The sequence below is a fragment of the Mus caroli genome, chromosome 7 (genome assembly GCF_900094665.2).
Source record: "Mus caroli chromosome 7, CAROLI_EIJ_v1.1, whole genome shotgun sequence".
Classification (NCBI taxonomy): Eukaryota; Metazoa; Chordata; class Mammalia; order Rodentia; family Muridae; genus Mus; species Mus caroli.
The window spans coordinates 37195019-37219001 of NC_034576.1; the positions used below are offsets into that span (position 1 = coordinate 37195019).

At 39.1% G+C, this 23983-nt stretch overlaps 1 protein-coding gene across 4 annotated transcripts in view; it reads right to left on the minus strand.

The window, feature by feature from the left end:
• The window catches only part of Uri1 (URI1 prefoldin like chaperone), a 61393-nt gene that overhangs the window by 29618 nt on the left and 7792 nt on the right, over positions 1-23983 (minus strand). For 2 of the 4 annotated variants that reach the window (XM_021168667.1, XM_021168665.1), the window contains exon 2: positions 5371-5405. The exons of the other annotated variants lie outside the window; for them this stretch is intronic. Coding sequence is in view for 1 of the 2 variants with exons in the window: in XM_021168665.1 (XP_021024324.1) it covers positions 5371-5405 (35 nt within the window). In the remaining variant the exon portion in view is untranslated. The remainder of the gene's footprint in view (positions 1-5370; positions 5406-23983) is intronic. 4 annotated transcript variants of the gene reach the window in all.

Consider the following 23983-nt stretch of genomic DNA (forward strand, 5'->3'; position numbering starts at 1 on the left):
CCATCATCCCTTGGGGTAGTAACTGCCCAATCCAGTGGCAAAAGCAGATGATATGGCAAGATAATTTTGTGTCTATTCTCTGCTTTACTCAAGGGGGGGGGGGGGGGGGGGAATAAAAAAACAAAGAAGGTTCAATACAAAATAGTACCACAAATATAGTCCATTAAATAGGAACTCTGAAAAATTAGCTTCCCAATTTACCAAACACAGAAGAATGAAGCCATCATTGTGAATAAGTATTTCTGCAAATATGTAGATCAGTATTTCAGACAAAATAAATTTCATACATACACATATATGAAGGTTGTAGGAAAACACTTTCAGGTATTCACAGGAATTGTTAGAAATATTCAGTGATACTGGATGGGGCAGCTTATACTTGAAATCTTAGTACTTGGGAAGCTGAGGCAGGAGGATAACTGGGACTCTGAGAGCAGTCTGGGTTCCATGCAAGTCCCACTCCACCTTGGGATACCAGGTAAGGCCCTGTCTTCAAAAAGGGAGAGTGTAAGGGGTCTGCACCCTATAGGAGGAACAACAATATGAACTAACCAGTACCCCCAGAGCTCCTGTCTCTAGCTGCATATGTAGCAGAAAATGGCCTAGTCAGCCATCATTGAGAAGAGAGGCCCCTTGGTCTTGCAAACTTTATATGCCCCAGTACAGTGGAATGCCAGGATCAAGAAGCCCAGTGGGTGGGTAGGGGAGCAGGGTGGGGGGTGGAGGGGAATAGGGAACTTTCGAGATAGCATTTGAAATTTGACATGTATATAAAGAAAATATCTAATAAAAAAAAGGGAGGGTGTTTGTGGGGCACATTCTTCCCTCAACAACAACAGACAAACATATGCTCGTTACAAATATAAATGTATATGTATGTGTGCATACAATACAAGCATATATATGCTGTTTCCCCTTTCCCTAGTAGTAAAGAGGAGTTTTCTCTATTTACATGTTTATATTTCCTATTAAATACTGTGACCATAAACTGTAACAGAAGCTAGTTTCCCCCAATTTTGTATCCACTTTTCTTTTAAAAAGTAACAAATATCAACCATTTGTTTTACAATTTCTTTTTCAAACGCACATGCTCAAGTGTTTTTGAATTTGTCAAACTTTAAGCTACTCTTTCCAATGTTAAACACATGTACAAATAGAATACTGTATTTTCATTTAAGTTGGCTTTGTGTAATTTAATACTAGCTTTCTTCACTACCCAAATCCACTTAGAAGCTTTAAAGAAAACAAGGTGTTTTGTTTGTTAATTGTACGTATGGTGATTGTGCACATGAGTGCAGGTGCCCAAGAAAGCCCAGGGCATTGGATAGCCAACAGCTTCCTGGTGTGCATGCTGGAATCCCAGCTCAGGCCCTCTGCTCTAACCACTGAGCTATCCCTTCCCAGCCCCAAGCAAGCTATTTCTACACCTCCATTGCATATAATTTATAGTTATAAGCAAGACCTCTGTACATATTATCTGACTCTGCCCCATCCATAAGCACTACTTTATTCAAGCCCATAAGCAACACAGAGTAATGAATCTTTCTTGTAAGACCTAGCCAATAGGATCATTCTTTGTTCTACCAACAGATAGCAGTCATTGCTTCCCGTTCTGAATCTGGCTGCCTCTGTAAGTTCCTCTCAACACCAGAATATGGCCTTGCAGCTTTCATGTCATGTAAAAGGAAAGGATGCTAGGAACATGCCACAGAGACAGAGTAGGCAGAGCTAACAGGCCTAGCCCAGGATGCCCTTGAACTTGGGCTGTGGAATCCTGATGGCAGGCCTGTGCTTACCAATGCTAGCCTTAGACTCATTACAAACACTGGGAGTAGACAGATGCAATATTCAAATGAAGCCATTCAAATAAACCACCAGCTGACTGACACTAGGTGATGGGCACCTGTACGCTGACCACCCTGCTCTACTACCTTCTGTTTAAAAAGCTTCATCGCAAGCCTTATTGGAGACAGGCATGCGCAGCTCTAAGAATACGCTGTTAAGGCCAACTCTCTGCCTTATTCTCTGCATGACTGGGCAAGGTGGAATTCTACTCTAAAATTCCAGCACTCTAGGAAGCTGAGGCAGAAGGACTGCCACAAGTTCCAGGCCAGCCTGGGACACAGTGGAAAATAAAACCCAGACAGATAAATAAAATGGCACAGACATAAAACATTCAAAAACATGTACAAAACACCAAGATTTCTATTATTTTTCCTTATTTATGTTACATCTCAACTTTCCAAAAAGATGTAGGATCTAATCTTAGTTCTTGAGTGACAGGCTGAACATGCACTGCAGCCCTGTGAGTCAATGGTAGCAGAACTGTGTGGAAAAAACCTTCAGGTTCTTAGTATAAGTGCTCCAGACTGCAAATGACAAAATGCAAAGGCAGGCCTGTAACTCCAGAAGGTGTACAAGAACTTGGAAAAAAAGACAGATGCAAATAATCCCCCAACATGATAGCTAGCTCTAAGTGGACCAAACAGTAAACCTCATGTTCATATTTAACAAGAAAATAATTGTAAAGCCTGTAACATCTTGTTTTCCTGTGTGAAGTAAAAATAATAGGCACAAAAAGGGTGTTGGTTTGGTTTGGTTTTTTCAAGACAGGGTTTCTCTGTGTAGCTCTGGCTGTCCTAGAACTCATTCTGTAGNCCAGGCTGGCCTCAAACTCAGAGATTCGCCTGCCTCTGCCTCCCAAGTGCTAGGATTAAAGGTGTGTGCCACCACTGCCAGACTAAAGAGTTTTATTCATTAAAAAACAAAACAAAACTTAAATCATGGCTAAGCTGAAAATCATTGTTAGTGCTAACAGAATGCTGTATAATTCTTATCTACTAGGTTCAAATATTTCCTTTTTTTTTTCCTCTTATCTAAACAAATACTATTAATTCCTTAGTTCACCAGAGTCCTGGAATTTAACTTTCTAGGTAGGTCTTAAGACAGTTCCAGACTTTCACTCCTATTTTTCTACAAATACTTTTACTTTTTGTCCAACATTAAAAGAAGGGGGGAGGGATGCGTATTCTGAAGTGTGTTGTAGTCTGTTTGTCTCTAAATAAAAGAACCCTTTTAAAACATTAACACTTCTAAGAAAAGAATTGCATCCTTAAAATCATTTATTTAGCTTTTCTTCTTACATTAGCCGATACCCAAAAAGACCAGAGCATACCTAAGCTGCACTTTAGACTGGCTAGTATCAAGAGTCAAAAAATTAAAAGCAACATGCTTTTTTAAATTGTATCTAAAGGCATGCTTAAGAACAGCTCCAATTTCTATTTATTCCAATATGCTGGCCAATTGTACACAATATGCCTTATTTCTCTGCTTAGTCTCACTAGGAGCCCCTCTGTGGCTGGGTCTTTAAGTTGCAAACATCAGCTCAGCCTTGTCCATGGAAGGAGGTCTTCTGTCAGAAGGTGTGAGATGGAAAGATAGCACAATGCCTAACCTCCAGATCCCTACTGCCTGACTTTTTAAAGAAAGTGAACACTTTTGTTTCAATTTCTGAACATAGAAAATGAATCCAGAATTTACTGGTCATTTAGACTCTAGCAACATTATGATACTATGTGCAGATCCTCTTTAAAAAGCAAACAAAATACTGTTTCCTAAATCCTGTCAGAAGTGATTCAGAGCAGAAAAATATTTACTAAGGGAAAAAGAATTGTTATCTTTAACATATAGACAAGGTACAATAAACTTTAAATTACTCTACAGGCACATGTGCCCGCAGCCTTCTGTAGTTTAGAAGCCTTTTTTTAGCACACTGGAAGTGAGACTGAGAGTCTGAGGCTGCTCTGCCATCAGAATTCTGCCTGTTATTACTCTCAAAACCTGTACACAGTGGTGCTGTTTATAAATAAAATAGTGGAGATAAAACAACCACAGACTTCACCTTCACTCATTCGACACAAGTGCCTATTCTGTGCCAAACACGGAAGGAAAGCCTTCGTGGACAAAGATAAAAACATGTTTATTATCCTCAAGAACTCTCTCTACCAGAGGATGGATCTCACTAAGCCACCTAGAAGCAAGCTGTTGGTTCCAGGTTCGTGTATGCTGAGGTCTGTTCAGAGTGAATTCGTCCTCTATTTCCTAAACCTGTTACCAAAAACAAGGCGCACATGTCCACAGAATGAAATTGCCTCTAAGGGTTACTCATAAATAAGTCACTTTGGCCAAACCTACAAAAGAAAAGCCTTCTCTGGCCAAGGCCTTGCACACACTTCACATTTTAAGCTGAATTGAATACATAGTGCAAAGTGAACAGTCCATTATGGAAATGCTGACAGACCTACACCACCAGTGGATGCAATTACAATGCTGCATTTATTGAAAATTAATGAAATCCTGGATTTTTATTTATAAAGTGGGTATTATTAGTTTTAGATTGGTTTCTGCAAGCCAATAGTCCAAATTGAATAAGATGATGGGTACAGATGCACTGATCTTCACTCTTATCCATTGCTTGCAGCCTATGTGCATTTAAACCAAAAACATTTGATATACACTAACTATAAATTATTTCCTTGGAGATCTCTCAGGCATGAAGAAAATGCCTTTTAAAATAAATTTAAAATATTATATGCTTGATGGTGTATAACCGAAGGTTTAATCTCCCCGCTAAAGGGGCAGTTATGACGATTTTGCAATAACCCTGCAGACAATAATCAGGACAGCTCCTGTTGTTCTCTCAGTAAAATCTTCGTAAACACAGCATGGATAGACTGTAATTTGATATCTGTAAGATCAACAGCCATACCTCATGACAACTCCTAATATAAGATTTTATTCACCATTAAATTGAGCGTTTTCCTTAGAAGCGATAGAAGAGAAAGCACATTATTTACCAGGCATTGTCCTATTAACTATAGATTAGCACATCAAAACAGACATGCTTTCTTTCTGTCTTTAAAAAGAGTGCAGGCCATAAAGCAGGCTCTAAACTGCAGATTGATCAGCTTTTTCAAACTTGGAAAAATCTATCTGTGCCCTATTTCCAACATTCTTTTTTTGAACAATTGATTCCAATTATTTTCTACTACAAACATTAAGAAATATCCTCAGAGTTGTTTTTAAAGTCTCAGTTTCTGCTTCAAAATTAGAGTATTACTATTCAATTTTTTTAAATTAAAAGGTGGTAAAACTTTAGAGAATTGATAAATCTATAACTCAGAGAAGGGTTAAAGACGATGTAAATTAGTACCAAAGGCATTCAAAATGGAGATCGCCAAACTTCTGTTGCTGCTGTCTGGTTCTCTCCCCCACACATGCACACACCCACCAACCCCAGGACACATCATTATTTAAATACAAGTGACTTCCTCCATATTTCAGAATTATAATAAAGCGTCTTTCACTCACCAATGCTGGATTTTCTCTTGGCAGTTAGTGACCACCTGTCATGAAAACAGACAACTGCTCATGAAAACACAAGGCTAGATACAGAGATAGAAAATCAGCCAGAAAACTACAACAGTGTCTTAACAGATTCACTAACATCCCCGTGTACATTTTTATTTGTCAAGAGGTACAGAGATGGGGATGTTGGTTTTTAAGCAGTGCACTTTATCACAGCCCTCTAACGCAGGCTGATAACTGCACAACAAATTACAGCTTTCCAATTCAGACTTTGGTACAAAACCTGCTTCATAACTATTAGGTGACATATGATATAAGATAACTAGCATTTTGTACAATCTACAGACCATTTTCAATGTTACATATTTTCTAGAACACACAAATATTATAAATAACAAGAAACCAATGCAACATCCACGGCTCAGCAGGAAAAAAAATGACAGTAGTGAAAATATTTTATTTTGTCAGCTTATCTCCAAATGTTTTCACCTGTGATTTTTATTCTGATGTATTAAAAATGAACTTATTTTTCTACTATGTTTTCAAGAAGAAATACTTGGGATAACAGGATGCTCTGAACAGCTCATTTCCCCCACCAGTAAATTACAATAAAATTATATATACTTGACAGCTAGTCTAAGCTGTTTATAATACTATAAGAATGGAATTAAACATAAAGGTTACTTGCTTTCCTTTAAGATATTCCAGTAAATTATCAAATACTAAAAAACAAAACTGTCTTATTGGCAAAGAAAAAATATGATTAAAAAATAACACAATTAAATTAACTTTATTTCACAAACTGCTAAATCACCTATTTTTAAAAAAAAATGTTAAATACTAGAGTGCCATTTTAGAGACAGAGAAACTAAGGCACAAAAGGTAGAATGAAGACAGCAGCATGGCCTGGTTGCAGCTCCAACTCCAGGCTTTCAGAGTCAATATCCTTGTATACGCAAAATGTTTCACTCCAAAAAAAAAAAAAAATCACAATTTTTTAAGGGTAGTCACTTAATTCCTCTATTAAAGCATTTAATTCCTGAAATAAATGTCCTCGCTTTTGGACATTTTAAATACTAAGGCAACAATCCTGAGTCAAAATACATGCTGTAATCAGATACCCAGCCACACTGCACATTAACTCAGCATAAGACGTCCCTACCGAATGAAGATCTACAGTCAGTATCAATCACACAGCAACACTTAATAACAGTGGCAATATGAAATAGAGCACTGACTTAACATCTGGAAGATTCCACTAAAGCCACATCGGTCCATCTCACTGTTTCTGATCAGGCAGTAATTATAAAACACAAACAAAATTGAATGTAAATTAAAAAACAAAAACAAATCCTTGCAAAAAACCATTTTTTTAAAAGTTTCTTTTTAAAGATCCCATTAAGATGAGACCCAAAAACAGTGAGGGTGTTTCCAGTCCTAGCACGAGTGTTTCCAAGCATGAAGAGAGCCAAAAGCACAGGGAAAAAAACCCCTGCAACCCGTGAGAGCAGAGTGTTCATTAACCTCTACATGATAATCCTTTCGTAGCTGCATATTAACTAGTTACATATTCATAATCATTTACATTATTTAAAGGACCTACGATGAAATTTTCTAGGCTATATCCATTAGTGATGGTGTTAAAGGTTATGGAAGATAGTCTACTTAATGTTTCCAGGAAGCCTTTTTAATTAGTAAATATGTAAATTTGGCACACATGCTTTTCATGTTTAAAAACAAGCCACTGGTAGCATGGCATGTGTTCTTGCCATCACCCACACAGCTCCTCTGCCTGGTTCTGGTCACACTTCCCGTCTCCCTAAGCAGATATTCAAAGACAGACCAGCAACAAAACTCCATTTCATAATGAACACAGGACACCCTCACTACCAAAGTACTGCTGTACGTGTAGAGTCTTTCTGAGTTCCACATTAGCAACACCAGATGCACTGCACAAACACAAGGAGGACCCTGGAGACCAGAGGAAAGCTTTCAAAGGAGGCAGATGCAGAAGTGCATGGAATTACTGGGTAGTGAGACTCTTACGGCCAAGTTTAAATACCTGTAAGCATCTTTTTAAAATACACAAACACAAAAATATTAAATGTTATATTTTGAGATGTTTTTAATTTAACTGCCAAAAGAAAAAAATCTAAATTGGAGAAAATCCATATTCAAAGCTGAATGTACCTGAGTTTTAAAAACTGACTTTTCTGTGACGGTAACACCAACTTAATTTCTCCTGCCAGGGAACTCATGCTAATTTCTTAAAATATTAAATGAATGATCATAAGATAGGGATCTGATTCTATAGACAAGTCACCAAAAACAAGCAAACAACAAAAGGTATTTTCATCTTTTTGTTGACCTCCACAAAAGTAAGGTCCCTATGGAAGAACTGACGCCAGCTGTTTTGTTTTTTAAATATTAAGTGCCCAAATTTATAAATATATCTAAAACGTCACTGTAATAAAAAGTTACTTGGTAGAACAGTACTACTAAAATAGTTAGCCTAGGAAACTCTTTAATAACTACACATGTATAAATATGTGCTTATACAGTACCAATAAGGCCACAGTAAAGAAAAGGGAGGCTGACCTGACCCACCAGTTTAAACAAATTATCATTAACAACCCAATCGGTACATAGTCATCTGTACACTTAGGTACACGCCTAAGATTTATAACAAGATTTCGTATGACAGTCCATTCAAACACTCCAATGACATAGGTCTTAACCTCTCTGTAAGGAAAGGAAGCCTGGAAGTAGCCACATGAAATCACTTTAAACTACAGCTACCCGACCCCAAGCCTCCATCCCCTGGACAAGCCTGCCTCCAGCCTGGCAGAGTGTAATGGTGCAAGAAGGGCTGCTGCATCTGCAGTCACTATGCCACTTCTCCACGTCCTCCTCAGCACAGCACTCACACATTCTGTTATAAAGTGTAAGGCCATGAAACTGTGCAAAACAAAACAAAACAAAATATGGTTCTCCTCAGAAATTACTTTTTAGATGTTACTTATAAAGGAATGAAGGTTTAACATGCAGTGAGTGAGCTGAGTGCTCCTGTGCTTATTTGTGTTTGTGCTATTTATTTTGATAATGGACCACAAGGGGGCATCAACCCATTCACTCTCCAAGCACAGTAAAGTAGCAGGGCAGAGTTGGACTGACAGGGTGCACCTGCAGTTACCTGCAAGTCTAACCTCCCATCCTTCTCTCAGGAAGGCTTTACTTCACTTCTAACACTGCTTATGCTCCCCACAACCACAGAGCTTTCCTACTCAGGTAAAGGCATGAGAGCAGTCTGGGAGTAACTCTACAAGCTGTCTAAATTCATGAGGTCAGCTTCTCTCGCTGGACTGCCAGTTTCAAGACATATCTTGCAAATAAGTTGCTCAGTCACCACTGCACTGGAGATGTCTCAGCAGTTAAGACTACTGGCTGCTCTCCCAAAAGACCTGGGTTCTAATTCCAGCACCAACAAGGCAGTTCACAACTGTCTGTAATTATAGTTTGTAATGCCATCAGACAGACATAAATACAGGCCAAAAAAATGCATATGAAATAAAAATAAATCAATTCCACTTTCGACATGTCCCGGAGTGAGACTACCACCAGCTCTCTAAGTCTAGTTACAGCACAGCACTTCTTAAAATACTTCAGTGTTAATTTTAGCTCAGATAAAGTAAAAGGGAGTAAGGGTTAACCTTAATTTTAGCACAGTTCTCTAACCCGGGACTGGGAGAGATCCCCCTTTCCTCTTCCTCTGATGCCTGCATCACTCCCTCACTTCTTTACCCTCTTATTAGGGCTCCTTTCCCTCTTATGATGGGTCACTCACAATCCCAAGTGTTTGGCTAACACACACCTTCTATGGTAAACTTTGTGAATGGTACATGTACAATCTGTGGCATTTCTAAGGATGAAGACATTTTCCTAGGATTCTTTAAATTAGGCATGCAGGAAAACTCCACTACCAGGGGTAGAGGTCACATCCACAGAGGCTGTGCGTGCACAACAATCCTTTACAACAAGTGTGGCTCACCTGGTGGTGGTGGCCTCCCAGCACTTGGGAGGCAGAGGCAGGCAGATCTCTTGAGCTTGAGGCCAGCCTTAACTACAGAGCAAGTTCCAGGACACAGGAAAATCCTATCTCAAAAAAATAAATAAATAAATAAATAAATAAAGTGTGGCTCTATTACCACAAGCCAAAAGTTTCAGAAATAGATTTTATTCACACTTAGAGTTTGGTGTGTTTTAGGGCATACAGATCTAACTTGGTAGAACATTTGGTAGAATGGGGCCCGAGGTGCAGTCACCAGCCCAACAATGAGGACACACACCTGTAATCCCAGCACTGGGAAGAAGAAAATCAGAAATTCAAGGTCATCTTCAGCTATAACTAATCTTTTATACATAAGACCCTGTCTCCAAAACAGAAAAGAATTGGATACATTTTAGTACTCAGTACATATACCCTGTTATGGAATAGTCCTATAAATAAATGAAGCCTGATTATTGGGTGGCCCATTATGTCAACGTGTGGTCATTTCACAGGTAACTTTGTTCTCAGTACTTGACAGGTTTTATGACTACAGAGGGTTAAACTATCCTTCTGCATCGGAGGGCTGCCTGGACAGCTTGCAGACCTACTGTTTGACTAGAAACATCAGTCATTTCCTGTCCACTTGCATCCCTTCCTCTGGGAATACTACTCTGTTTCCACTAAGAAGAGACCCTTGCAGCACTCCATGCCCGCGGCAACCCAACCCAACTGATCCATTCTGGATGTAAGGACCAAGGCACTCAGGAGGGATGAGGAGCTTCACAAGCAGGAGCTGTCTGAGACAGCTGGACACAAAAATGTGCACGCAAGCAAAACTAACTTCCCCTCCTATCCACCACCCCCCAACAGTCAATTCTTGGAGAAATTCCTTTCAAGCATTTCTGTGGTTTACAATTGACTTAAGCCAGTGTAGTGAAACTTGTCACACAGACTAGGATAACAACACTCATAAAAAACAACTTATTACGCAGGAATACAAATAGTTAAAACAAAAGGGGGAGGGTCACTCACTAGTAATACAAAAACAAAACTAATTCTGAAATTTCATTCTGCACTTAAAGATACACTACTGTCAGTCAGACTATAGGAATATTAAGCTCAAAACTCACTGAAACCTGGAAACACCAGATAAGTAAAAAATAAATAAAAAAGGAATCATACTTTTTTTTTTTTTTTTTTTTTTTTTTTTTTGGTTTTTCAAGACAGGGTTTTTCTGTATAGCCCAGGCTATCCTGGAACTCACTTTGTAGATCAGGCTGGCCTCTAACTCAGAAATCCACCTGCCTCTGCCTCCACAGTGCTGGGATTAAAGGCGTGTGCCACCACCGCCCGGCTGGAATCATACTTTTACAGGCAGCCAAGAGTTGTCAAAGTAACAGAAAGGGGAATAGGAATTTAGAGAGAACTAGGAAAAAAGAGCTGACCTCCAAAGCTGTGGTTTCTCAAGCAATTCTGTGCCTAGACTGAGCATTATGGCAGGCCCTAAGCAGACAACCATAGCTGAAGAAAGCAGCAGACAGGATAATCTGACAACACAGAAAACCGAAATGAGCCCTGAGAGTATATATGACTAGTTTCTATCCAAAGACACCTGTCAAATTCTAAAGCTAAAAAGGCCAAAAAGCTAGACCAAAACTCCGGGAGGAGGTTGGAATAAAACAAATACTATATAGAGTCCAGAAGCTTCCAAAAACTATGAACAAGTTGTACTCTCAGACAAAGTCCAGAAAGAACCAGAACTAGCAGAGCTCACTAATGGAGGCACTTGGCCCTCACTCCATTCAGCACCTGCCAGAAGGAGGCTGACCTTGGCTGGCACACACCCTGTCTACCTAAAGGCAGGTGAGGCCTCTCCCAGAAGAAGACACCTTCAGACACATTTACCATCCCTGCGTTTAACCCAAAATGACTATACAATCTGGACACTGGTGTTAATAAACTAGACCACTGAAATTACAATGCACAGGTATAAGAGGATACAAGAAAAGATACGAAAAGAAACCTCTTTTTAAAAAAGAAAGATTTTTTTTTAATGAAAATGCTTTGGCTGTGGCTCTAGCTCAGTGGCAGAACACCTGCCAAGCAAGTGCAAAGCCCTAAATTCATTAACCAGACAGAAAAAGAAGGAAAAGAGGGAGGGAGGGAGTCAGAAAGAAGAAAAAAACCATACAACTGAAGTTTCTAAAATTACCACAGCCAATATTAAACAGACACTAAGCACAGCATAAGTCAGTATTTCTGAGCATCTGGGCACAGCAGTGTGGTTAGAATGCTGGGTGTAGCTCGAGGTGCAAGGCAGAGAGATGGCATATAGCCTTCAAAGAAGCAGCAAAGGTTATAGAGCATAAAATGCCACACAGTGGAAGACAACAGAGTAGAATCTTGAAGTCTTGAAACAAGTAACTGACTAATCCATCATTACTACAGCCACAGCAAACACATCCTCCAACATGAAAGAAAAAATGAAAAGATTTTCAACAGATGACTGAGAATTCCACAGCAGATTTTCATTCTTCATTAAAAGAAATAGAGACAGGCTTTCTTCAGCAGCACACATGCAGAAAGAACTCCAGAGCAGCTGCGACAGTGCAGGTCACAGGGGTGAGTGTCAAGATGAGTACCAGCCATGTACAACAACTAAATACAGCATTACAACAAGCAAAATATACACCATCAAAATGTACTGAAGCAATAATCAAGATGTGGATAGGAGCCAAGGAAGCCTTGCACCTTTAATGCCTGCACTCAGAAGGCAGAGGCAGGTGGATCTCTTCAGAGTTCTAGGCCAGTCAGAACTATATAGTGAAACCCAATCTCAATCAGTAAATCAATCAATCAATGAGGAGGAGAAGGAGGGGGAAAGAAAGAAAAGACAAACGGCTGAGTAAATGAATGCATGCTGAACCTGGGTGGTACAAGCATAGTATAAATTTGCAGCACACTGAGTGTTAAGATACACACAGTATAGTACACATGTAGTTCAATAATTTATCATAAAGACGTTAATGAGCAGAAGTAACAATAATGTTAGGTTTGGTTAATCCAACAACAGACAAAAAGGAGGGAACTGGCAGAGAAACAACAATGACAGTGAGATGCCACTTCACACATAACAGGCTGGCCATCATTTAAAACACAAACTGGAAAATAGCGAGTATTCTTTGTAGAGAGAAGCTGGAGCCACTGCGAACTCTGCTGGGATGGAAGGATGTACAGTCATGCAGAGGTAGACAGTCATGCAGCAGCTCCTCAAACACTAAACACGCACTTTATGACCTAGCGTTTTAACCTGACTACACCCAAAGCACTCAAAGCAAACAGCATAAATTTTGCACACATGCATGTCTACAGTAGCATTATTCATAGCCTTCAAAATGAAGGCAATGTGTCCACTTACAGATAACTATTGTATAATACAACTTTAATACACTTGAATGCAATAAAATATTACTTACCCTTAAAAAGGAATAATTCTAGACCTGGGTGGCAGTGATATGCTGAGGCAGGAGCATGAGTCCCAGGCTATTCTAACACACACACAGAACAAGCCTGATTGGGGAATTGCCTCCTCAGATCCTGTTTTAAAACCCAGACACGACCGGAATGTTGGTTCAATGGGTAAAAGCACTTGCCATATAACCATGAGGACCTGGGCGTGAATGCCTAGAATCCACATAAAATCCAAACACACACACACACACACACACACTCACACACACACCTGCAATCCTAGGTTCTTACAAGATGGATGGCAGAGACAGGAGAATCCCTAGAAACTCAACAGTCAGCTAGTCTAGTGGATGCAAGAGCCCACAATAGATAGACACTATCTCAAATACTTAGAAGGGAAGGACAGACACGTGAAGTTGTCCTGACCTTCACATGCACACCACAGCATATGCAAAGCCATATTCATAAAACACATAGATACATAGAAATGCACACACAAGCATACATGCACACACATACATCATACACAATAAATTAGGATAATATGATTAATGTTACAATATGAATGCTTTGAAAATATTACACTAAGTCAAACAAGACAGTAAAAACAGGGCAACTATATGACTGTTTACATGAGCTAAGTGGATTAGTCAATTCATGACTGTTTTACCTGTTTCACATGTAAAAACTATATGACTATTTACATGAGCTACATGGATTAGTCAAATTCAGAAACAAAAAAAGCAGGGGTACTTGTTGATAGATAGGTAGGATACAAAAAGAGCTATTGTTTAATACCACAGTCTACTTTTTCAAGATTAAAAAAAAGTCTTAAACACAAGTATGTCTTTTTTTATAACAAATTTTAAAATACAAAGTAAAATCAAATAGAAGAGTGATAAATTTCTATAGTATTTAGACATAACTGCTCTAAAAGAAGATGTCAACGAAAAATTAATACCACAACTACATGCTATCTATAAAAAACATACTTCAAACACAAATACTGAAGTTAAAAATGACGGATCTCAAAATGCATACTAATATCTAGTAAAGGTAACTTGAAGACAAGAACATCTTCAAAGACGATAAAATAAAAATTCAAATGGTAAAAAGGCCAACTGAACTGCAACCCTAAACTGTACACACAATGAACACCACAGCCTTGCAACCACACTGAAATGCTAATGCAGAGCTCCAGACAACCCAGTGTCCTGGAAAGGGACGGTCTTAAAGGACCTAAACAACACACTCACCCAGTCAGAGCTAGCCAAAGAAGTGCTGGATCAAGAACTAAAGATTAAATTGATTTGCCAAAAAAAGAAGTATTTATTAATAAATATATTCAGCCATAAAGCAAGAATCAAATTCCAATTTTCAAATTATATGTCCTTTGATTACAATAAAATTAAATATGGGTATCAGCAACAGAAAATACTCAATATTTTTAAGTTAAGAATATATGTCTAAGTAACTCAAAGGTCAATAAACACCTTACAACAGATATTAAGAAACAGTTTTGGGAGTGGAGAGATGGCTCAGTTATTAAGAGGACTGACTGCTCTTCCAGAGGTCCTGAGTTCAATTCCCAGCAACCACATGGTGGCTCACAACCATCTGTAATGGGATCTGGTGCCCTCTTCTGGTGTGACTAAAGACAGCTACAGTGTACTTACATAAAATAAATAAATAAATAAACAAACAAGTTTTAAATGACAACAAAAACAACCTAAAATATATGTAAGGCACCTACAGCAATGGTAAGAAAAACTCAAAATGCAAAATACGTAAGAAAAAGTAAATGTTAATGATCTTTTAAAACAAGGGGAAAAAAACCTTAAAGGGAAAAAACAAAGCAGAATTGATGAAGAGGAAACCATATTTACAAAAGAGAAAAATCAACAAAACCAGAAGTTGATCCTTGAAACAATTTTATTGCCAGGTAATCTTCTAGGAAAACAAATGAAAGTATATAACAGCATTTTTTAAAAACCACTCTCAAATATGTAATATATTTTATATGTATACACAAATATATAATCACTTCCCTAAATGACACAATAATAGATGGAAAACTTGAATAGTCCTTTAAAAACAAATTTGTCTATGTTTTAAATTTGCAATCTCTTAGAAACTATGGTTGGTCCAGACCATCCATTAACAAACACGTGAACTACTACAAATAGGGGCTGGAGAGGGTCTCTGCAGGTCAGAATACTTGCTGCTCCTCCAGAAATCTCAGGTCAGTTCCCCAGCCCCCACACTGGGTGGCTCACAACTGCCTACAGCTCCAGTTCTAGACAATCCAACACCTTCTTCTGGCAAGAGCGCCTGCATGTATGTGATACACATGGCCTCATGCAGGCACACATACACAAAAAAGTCTTTTTAAAGAAACAAAGGTGGTGGTAGTGCACACCTTTAATCCTACCACTCTGGAGGCAGAGACAGGGAAATCTGTGAGATAAGTCTGGTCTACAGAATGAGTTCCAGGACAGTCAGGAATATGCAGAGAAACCCTGTCTCAAAAAAACTAGAGAAGAGAAGAGAAGAGGGGAGAGAAGAGAGAGAGGGGAGAGGAGGGAGGAAGGGAGGGAGGGAGGGATCGAGGGAAGGAAGGAAAGAGAAGGAAGGTATCATGAAGCAGCTATGCTTATGGCTACAGCCTCTGTGTGCAAAAGTCAAAAGGTTTGGGAAACAATGGTAACAACCATACAGCAGTGAGCATCACTGAAGTAAACGCATGGTATCATTGTGTTAGACAAAACAGGCCAGATTCAGACAAATTCTACACGGTTTGGTTTGATTTTTCAAAAAGACTACAGACTGGGGTCAAGGGAAGACACAAAAGCAGAAGGGAGACTATTGGGGAAGAGAAAAGGGATAGAAGCACACACAAGAGTAAAATGAGAGTGCATTATATATAGTTGGAAAACAGGACAGTGAAACCTGTTAGTTTACAATTTTGTATAACATTACATGTTAATAACATGAAAATTAAAAAGTTTAGTAGCAGAAAATGATTACCTACACAGTGGAGTATTAGACAATTATAAATTAATCTAAAGTATCTCTAGAAACTAGAAAATTACCAGGTATTTCACTTAATAAGATAAACAAATAAAATAGACTATGCTACCTTTTTGTGTAAGGAAGCAGGGTGGAGATGAAGGGGCATATACACTTCTTAAAGGACGGAATACAATGAGGTAAACCAGAAATAAATTAAAAATAGTTACCTATAATGGCAGACAGGAATAGGGATAGAAATAAATTTCTTACATAGTTGTGCTTTTGAGCCATGTAAATGTTTTATGTATTTGAAAAAATAAAGTGAGATTAAGAAGCAAATATTAATAAATTCAACATAATTCAAATGCTCACCTCAAAAGAGTTAATTATGGAAGAGCTAAAGAAACTACAAAGAAAACCTTGCATATTAGGCTTTCTAGGTGTCTCGATGGGTAAAGGTGTGCTTGATAACCAAACGTGGCCACCCAAGTTCAATCCCCAGAATCTACAGGGAGAAAAGACATCAAGAAGAAGTACTCTGACCTCCGCGCACATACCATGGCACACATGCGTGTAATAATAAATAAAAACTTTAAAGAAAATTTAGAACTTTTGTGCATGAAAGGACATTATCAGAAAGATAAGCTAAAAAAATCAAGAAAAGCACTGCAAATTATATATTGGAGTTTAATATCCAGATATATAGAATTCTTGTAACTCAATAACAAAATGACAGACCAATTAAAACATGGGTAAAGGATCTGAACAGAAATTTCCCCAAGAGGATACACAAATGGCCAACAGGCATGAGAAGAGTTAGGCAACATCCTTAGACATTAGAGAAGCAGCAATCATAAGCACACTTAAGATTCCTCTTCACGCTTATGAAGACAGCTATAACTGAAAAGACAGGGCGTGCAGAGACCAGAATTTTCATATACTGCTGGTGGGAATACGATTGTGCAGCTCCTATGGATAGCAGTATAGTAGCTCCTGTTGCTATAGGATCCAACCACTCTATTCCCAGGCCATATGCCAAGGAACTGAAAACAGAGACTCAGATGCTTACATGGTTCGGAGTAGCATTATTCATAACAGCCAAAAGGCAGAGAGAACCTTCAGACGAAAGGCAAACCAAACAGCCCACAGATGTACAATGGAACATTACTCAATAGAATAGGATAAGTTCTACTGGAAACAAACCTAGCGAAGGTGACAAACAAAATACGTCAAAGCCTTATTAGTACAAAATGCCATGATCCCAATTCATGACAGACCCAGCATACATGAATCCTAAAAGCGGTTGCGCAGTTGCTAGAGATTGCTAAAAAAGATCCTAGAGATTGCTAGAGAAGGAAGGTGGCATGAAGCAGCTATGCTTATGGCTTCAGACTCTGTGTGCAGCACTCAAAAGGTTTGGCAAACAACAATAACAACCACAGAACCACAGTGAGTATCACTGAAGTATAAATGATTTAGATGGCAAAATTACCCATAAGAAATAAGAACGTCTGAATAAAGATCTCTAAATTCTACAAAAAAAAACCCACAGGAAACTGCAGGGAATTACTAAGGGTTTCTCTTGTATCACTAAGTACTAGAAATGACCACTCCAATGCAGGATGCAGGAAGAACTATAGATCTAGAGATAGTGGATGTTGGAATCAAGTCACCTGTCCTGACTGAGGAAGGGGAAAATAACCGAGTAAACAGCACAGGGCTAAGGAGAGAAAGGAAGGCCCACACAGTCACTCAGAGAAGACTTCATCCTGTAGTAACGCTCACACACCTAGACTATCCTTTCTTCTAAAATGTGCAGCATTCTTAAATATCTTCTGCACAAAAGTTAAGTCTTGCATACTAACACTTAGAGTGTAGCTGAGAAGGTGGCTCAGTTGGTAAAATACTTGAAGACCTAAGTTTGAGGCTCAACCCCACGTTTAAAAAGGCACACACCTGTACATGCACATACACAAAAACTAACAAATTTACTTAGCAGGCCTGTAATCCCAGAACAGGGAAAACTAAGATAAAGTATTGCCATTAGTCCACAGGTAGCCTGGGCACATAATAAGACAAGCCAAAGGCATCTCAGAGACAAAACTTTCCTACACCTACTTAAAGTAAAAATGTGTGTGTGTGTGTGTGTGTGTGTGTGTTTAAGTATGTAAATGGGATGTATGATACCATTCAGTTCTTAGAAAAATGCAATCATAAAATTTGCACGAAAATGGATGGACTTAGAATGTATGATATTGAAATTACACAATCTCAGAAGGAAAAAAAATACATTCTCCCTCAAATGTGGAGTCTAGCCAATCTATGTGTATATGTAAACAAAACCTTGTAGTTACAGTATAACAAACAGAAGAGAAAACAAAAAAGGCTACAGCACAGGGGAGCAGAAAGGACTGAGTGCAGATAAGCACCGTGAGTCAGGAAGGAGGGTATGAAGAGGCTGCCTTTCTAGTTCCAACTGCCACGGGATTTCCCTCCCAGCCCTGGATATGCGCGCACACACACACACACAATACTTGATAATCAAAGTATAAGAGCCAATACTGAACTATAGAAATGACTCAAAGGTTAGGTGTGCTGGCTGGTCTTCCAGAGGACCCAAGTTTGATTCCCAGAAACTATCCTTTCTTCACAACCATCTGTAACCCCAGTTCCAAGATATCCAATGCTATCTTCTGGCACAAACCATACATGTGGTGCACCAACATACACTCAGGCAAAATACTCCTACATATAAAATATTACATTTTTTAAAAATTTTAAATCCATTGTGAAACCCCACAGACTCTGTACCAAATGGCTACTCTTAACTATATTGAAGTTCATTTGTAAAATCTTTGTTTTCTCTGTGTGTGTACACCTGAATGCAGTTGTTTTTAGTCTGGAACCAAATTCCTGTGTCCTACAAGGAAAATACACACTCTTTTTTTTTTTGGATTTTCCGAGACAGGGTTTCTCTGTGTAGCCCTGGCTGTCCTAGATCTCACTCTGTAGACCAAACTCAGAAATCAACCTGCCTCTGCCCCCAACCCCCGAGTGCTGGGATTAAAGGCGTGCGCCACCACGCCTGGCAATACACACTCTTAATAGCTGAACACAGTCCAGACCCCATTTTCAAACCCAAATGAAAAACACAGATGAAACCAAATACAACCACCAAACAGTTCTAGGCACCTCCTTCACTTTATACCTCCTCCATTCTAGGGCCATAAATCAATTTTGTTCTAATCTAGAGAAGATATAGACACAACGAGAATGGAAGTTTTCCCACCTTGAAATACTGGATATAAAAACTCCCTGAATCTGGGGCTGAGGTTATCTTCTATTATGGCTCATGACTAACATAATATAAAGCACCAAGAACAACTGTCTCAAAGGAAAACAGAACTCGCAAGCTAAGGACTGAACTCCCCTCGCCTACAAAATGTATCTCACACTACATAGCACATGTTTACAACTCTGCCTTCCTTGAAAATAGAAGAGCTGGAGAGTTGGTTCAATGGGTAAAAGCTCTTCCTGGCTTTGCACAAGAACCTGGTTCAGTTCCCAGCACCCTCATGGCTGTTCACAACACTATATTACTTCAGTCCCAGGGGATCTGATGGCCTTCTTCATCTCATTGGGATTATGCTCACATGTATGCAGGCAAAACACTCATATGCATAAAATAAAATAAGATAAAATCTATTTAATGGGAGAGGAAAATTGCTGGTTAGTACAGCCTTCTCCACACTGGGAACGCTTAAGAGTTCTAGGCCAATCTGGGCTACAGTGGAAGACCCTGTCTCAAAACAAAGAAAAAATAACTTCAACGTCGGAATTATCAAATATGCTCCTTTCAATAAGTTACCTGTAATTTTTCAACTCAGAACAAAGCATTTTCTAAACTTCAATATTCAATCATTAAAGCTCTCAGAAAGCTGTTATAAGGAAATTTCTTTTATCTGGAAAGAAGCAAATATAAACCAGACACATTGGTACATGTCTCTAATTCACCTACTTGGCGAAGATGGGAGGACTGCAAGTTTGAAACCATCCTGGGTTAGCTAGCAAAATCCTGTCTCAAAATAGAAAATTAAAAAGCACTGTGGGATGTAACTCAATGTGATAAAGCACACACATATTTAGCACACACAAAACACCTGGTTAGATCTCCAGCACTACTAAAAGACAAAAAGCAGGCATATCCACAGTAAACATCACCTCAGCCTTTAGTGGTTATTCTAGATAGTTATTCCCGAGGAACACTACATAAATTACATTTGCTCTTACATAAAGAGCCTAATAGTGCCAAAGGCAGGAAAACAAGCAAAAGCAAAATGACTTTGCAGAACAAGGCACTCTTGAGTAACTACCACTGAATTTCCACTACTAGGTGTCAAGAGAACTCCTTGGGCCAGCGAGCGAGATGGCTCAGCAGATTAAAGGCGTTTGCCAAGCAAGCATGACCACCTGAATTCTATTCTGGAAATGACTGTACAGGTAGACAGAACCAACTCCACAATAGTGTTGGCCTCACATACACATCAAAACATGCATGTGACAACACACACTGAGCAATAAATAATTTGGGGGAAGACAACTTAGAAAGCCATAATGATTACAACAGAATAATTTTGGCTGCAAGAATAACAAAGCCATCAGAACAGATTTGAGAAACAAATTATACCCATCACCTGTCATAACCAAGATGACAAGGAAGTGGGGAAAAAATCATCCTAGTGAACTAAACCCCTAAATCCAAAGTAAAACTGCCTCAATTCCTAAGAGTACTCAAATCAATAATGAACAGACTGCTGGTCTCAATGCAAGGTAGCATATTAAGAGGGTATGCCCAGAACATGAGTAGAAATGATGTCTTAAAAACAGGACTGGAGTGCAGTAGTAAAGCTCTTGCCTACATGGAGTCAATCCTGAGTTCCATTCCCAATCAAACACAAACTAACAACAAAAGAAATAAAATCAAGAATTCAAGGTCGAGTTGGCAAGATGGCTCAGCAGTTAAGAGCACTGACTGCTCTTCCGAAGGTCCTGAGTTCAAATCCCAGCAACCACATGGTGGCTCACAACCATCCAAAATGAGATCTGACGCCTTCTTCTGCTGTGTCTGAAGACAGCTGCAGTGTACTTACTTATAATAATAAATAAATCGTTGGGCCGGAGGGAGCGGGGCCGGAGGGAGTGGGGCTGACCAGAGCGAGCAGAGGTCCTAACGTCAATTCCCAACAACCACATGAAGGCTCACAACCATCTATACAGCTACAGTGTACTCATATACATAAAATAAATAAATAAATCTTTAAGGGCTGGAGGGATGGATCAGCAGTTAAGAGCACTGGCTGCTCTCCCAGAGGACCTGGGTTCAACTTCCAGCACCCACATAGCAGCTCACAACTGTAACTTCTGTTCCAGGAGATTTGACACCCTAACACAGGCAGACAAACAGACATGCAGGCAAAATAGTACTAAGCATAAAATGTTTTAAATTTTTTAAAAAGTTAAATAAATCTTTAAAAAAAAAAAAAAGAACTCAAGGTTATCAAAGGACATTACATAACGTTAACTCATGCCTCAGACCAGCAAGAAATTTAGAGTCCGTAACTGAAAATGCACTCATATCAAAAATATATGAACAGCTACTACGAATCAACTAGAATATGAAAACTATCCCCCATAGAAAGTAGAAAAGCAACCAGTAGCTATCCTTTGAAAAAGCTAAAAGTCAAAACTGCTCAAATACACTTGAAAAGATAATCAACGTCAGTCATCACTAAACTGATTGGAATTATGAAAGAGATGGATACCACCAAAGGTGTTAGAGTAATTAAAAATGCAGAGACGCTGGACCGTGTACCACAGCTGGCAGGCATGTAAACTGGTATAACCACTTCTGCAAACAGCAATGTAAGCAAAACCAAAGACAGAAATACCCCATGAGATGGGCCAGGCAAAAACTACAAACAGCCCCAATTATTCACCTGGGAAACTCAAGATGACTCCAACATCAACTGTATAAATATCCAGCACAATGCTTGGCCTAAACAGAATAGACATCCTGTAATGTGAGCCTGGACCTCCCTTCTTCACACACGCAGGACAAAAGGATATTTAGAACTCAAGTCTCAAATGTGTTCCAATGGGTTCTCCTCTTGCAAAAATAAAACTCAAAACCCTTTAGTAAAGAGACCTACCAGTGCTCTCAGCCTGACTCACTCCTATCTGCATAAATCTCTACTAAAAATTGTCTTCCACACAGGCTCACCTCCACTTAACTGAGGTTTCTGCTTTAATGAAACTGCACTACACTCTGACAGGTTGCTTATATAAGGAACATTCCCCACCAGTCCTTGCCTCCCTGTTCCTTTCTGCTTATCCTTATCAATCACTTATCATCAGACAGGTACACCTGCCTTTTGCATGTCTGCACTCCAGTGGCCTCTTCATTTGAAACTCTGGTTCAGCACAACACACTGGCTGGCACACTCAACAAGTGTTAAGTGACTGCATCCTATGGCGTGGGTTCCAACTACTGCACTACCTGGCTGACAGAGCTCCTTAAACTAACAGGAATTTACCAAGACAAAAATGAAAATCTCCCATTAAGCTAAAGTAGATGTTCTGCTTTAAGAAAAGATTAAAATATTTATTTCTGCCGCATTTAGTTCTCCAAGACTCTGGTATAAGGAGAGCATTAACTAGTTCAAATTCCAAGCGATAATTCCTTCAGGCCCTCAGTGGTAAAGAAATTATCCTACTGATCTTCCCAATCGTACTGCTGTCCTGAAAATGAACCTAAGGAATCGCACTGCACCCTAGTTCTTTCAGATACTAAATTTCACTATAGCTCCACTAGTAAAACAGAAGAGTATCTAGAGATATGAATCAGCTACCCCAGCAATATGGCCTCAGCCAAGAAACCAAAATTTCAACATAATGCCAATCGCGACAGAAGTCAATTTAACAAGACTTTCATGCAAGAAACCTGCACAGAGTAGACTGCAATACCTCACCAGAATTTTGTCACTGATGTCTGCGGGGTAGGAGGCAGCATAGAGGAGCCCAAATTACTTCATCACAGCCTTGTCACTAGTGATAGGGAGGAGGGGAACCCAGTCCTCATAAACTCCATGAAGTGGACATCTTTCTACCAAAATGTTATATAAGTACTTCTCAACACTCATCTACACACTGTGGTAGCATACCTGGATCCCAGTACTGAGGAAACTGAGGCAAAGGGCTGTACTAGCAACGCTAGCCAGGGCTATATACTAAGACTCTGCCTCAAAAAACAAAATTAAATATAAAAAGAGTGTCTGAGTTTCTCTCTTTTTTATCTTTTGTCAGAAAAATTAAGCAAAATCCTTAAGGAGGAAAGGAAAAAATAAAAAGAAACTACCTGGGCAATAAATTTAATGAGCACTAGAATAACTAAGAAATAGATCTAAGTAACTGGTATTCAAAACCTACCTAATACTTAATTTTCTTGCTGAGAAACTGGTTAGCAATTAAGGATATTATGACAAACTTGTTAGCACAAAAATTAAGTTTCAACACCTTTATTAGAAAACTGAAATTTTCTAATTTTATAAACTCCTAGGTAAAATACTACCATCATCCTTCTATGGTAGTTTTTTATAAGTGAGCATTTATATAAGTGCCTAACCAAGACAGGACCCGCATCACACCTACCGACTGTTCCACAGTTTGCATGCCTGTTTAAGTTACGCATGATTATTTAATCAACTCTCCAATGTAGGACGTTCAGGTTTTTCCCATTCTAACCAAACCACAGGAACTCTTCTTACATGTCTTGCCAGATCAAAAAAGGATGAAGGGGAAGGATAAATACACCATAATAAAATCCATCATGACTTTGAATGCCAACCTAACAGTTCAAGACTCACTGGCTGCACACGCCCCTAGAGATGGAGACAGGGGGAGCAAAGCCATCTCACTGACTCAGACAGGGAGGCTGGGGCAGCACAATCAGGAAGGAGTTCACACCATTCTAGGTCAAGGCCAGCATGGCTCGTGAGACATTGGTTTTTTTAAAAAAAAAAAAAAAAA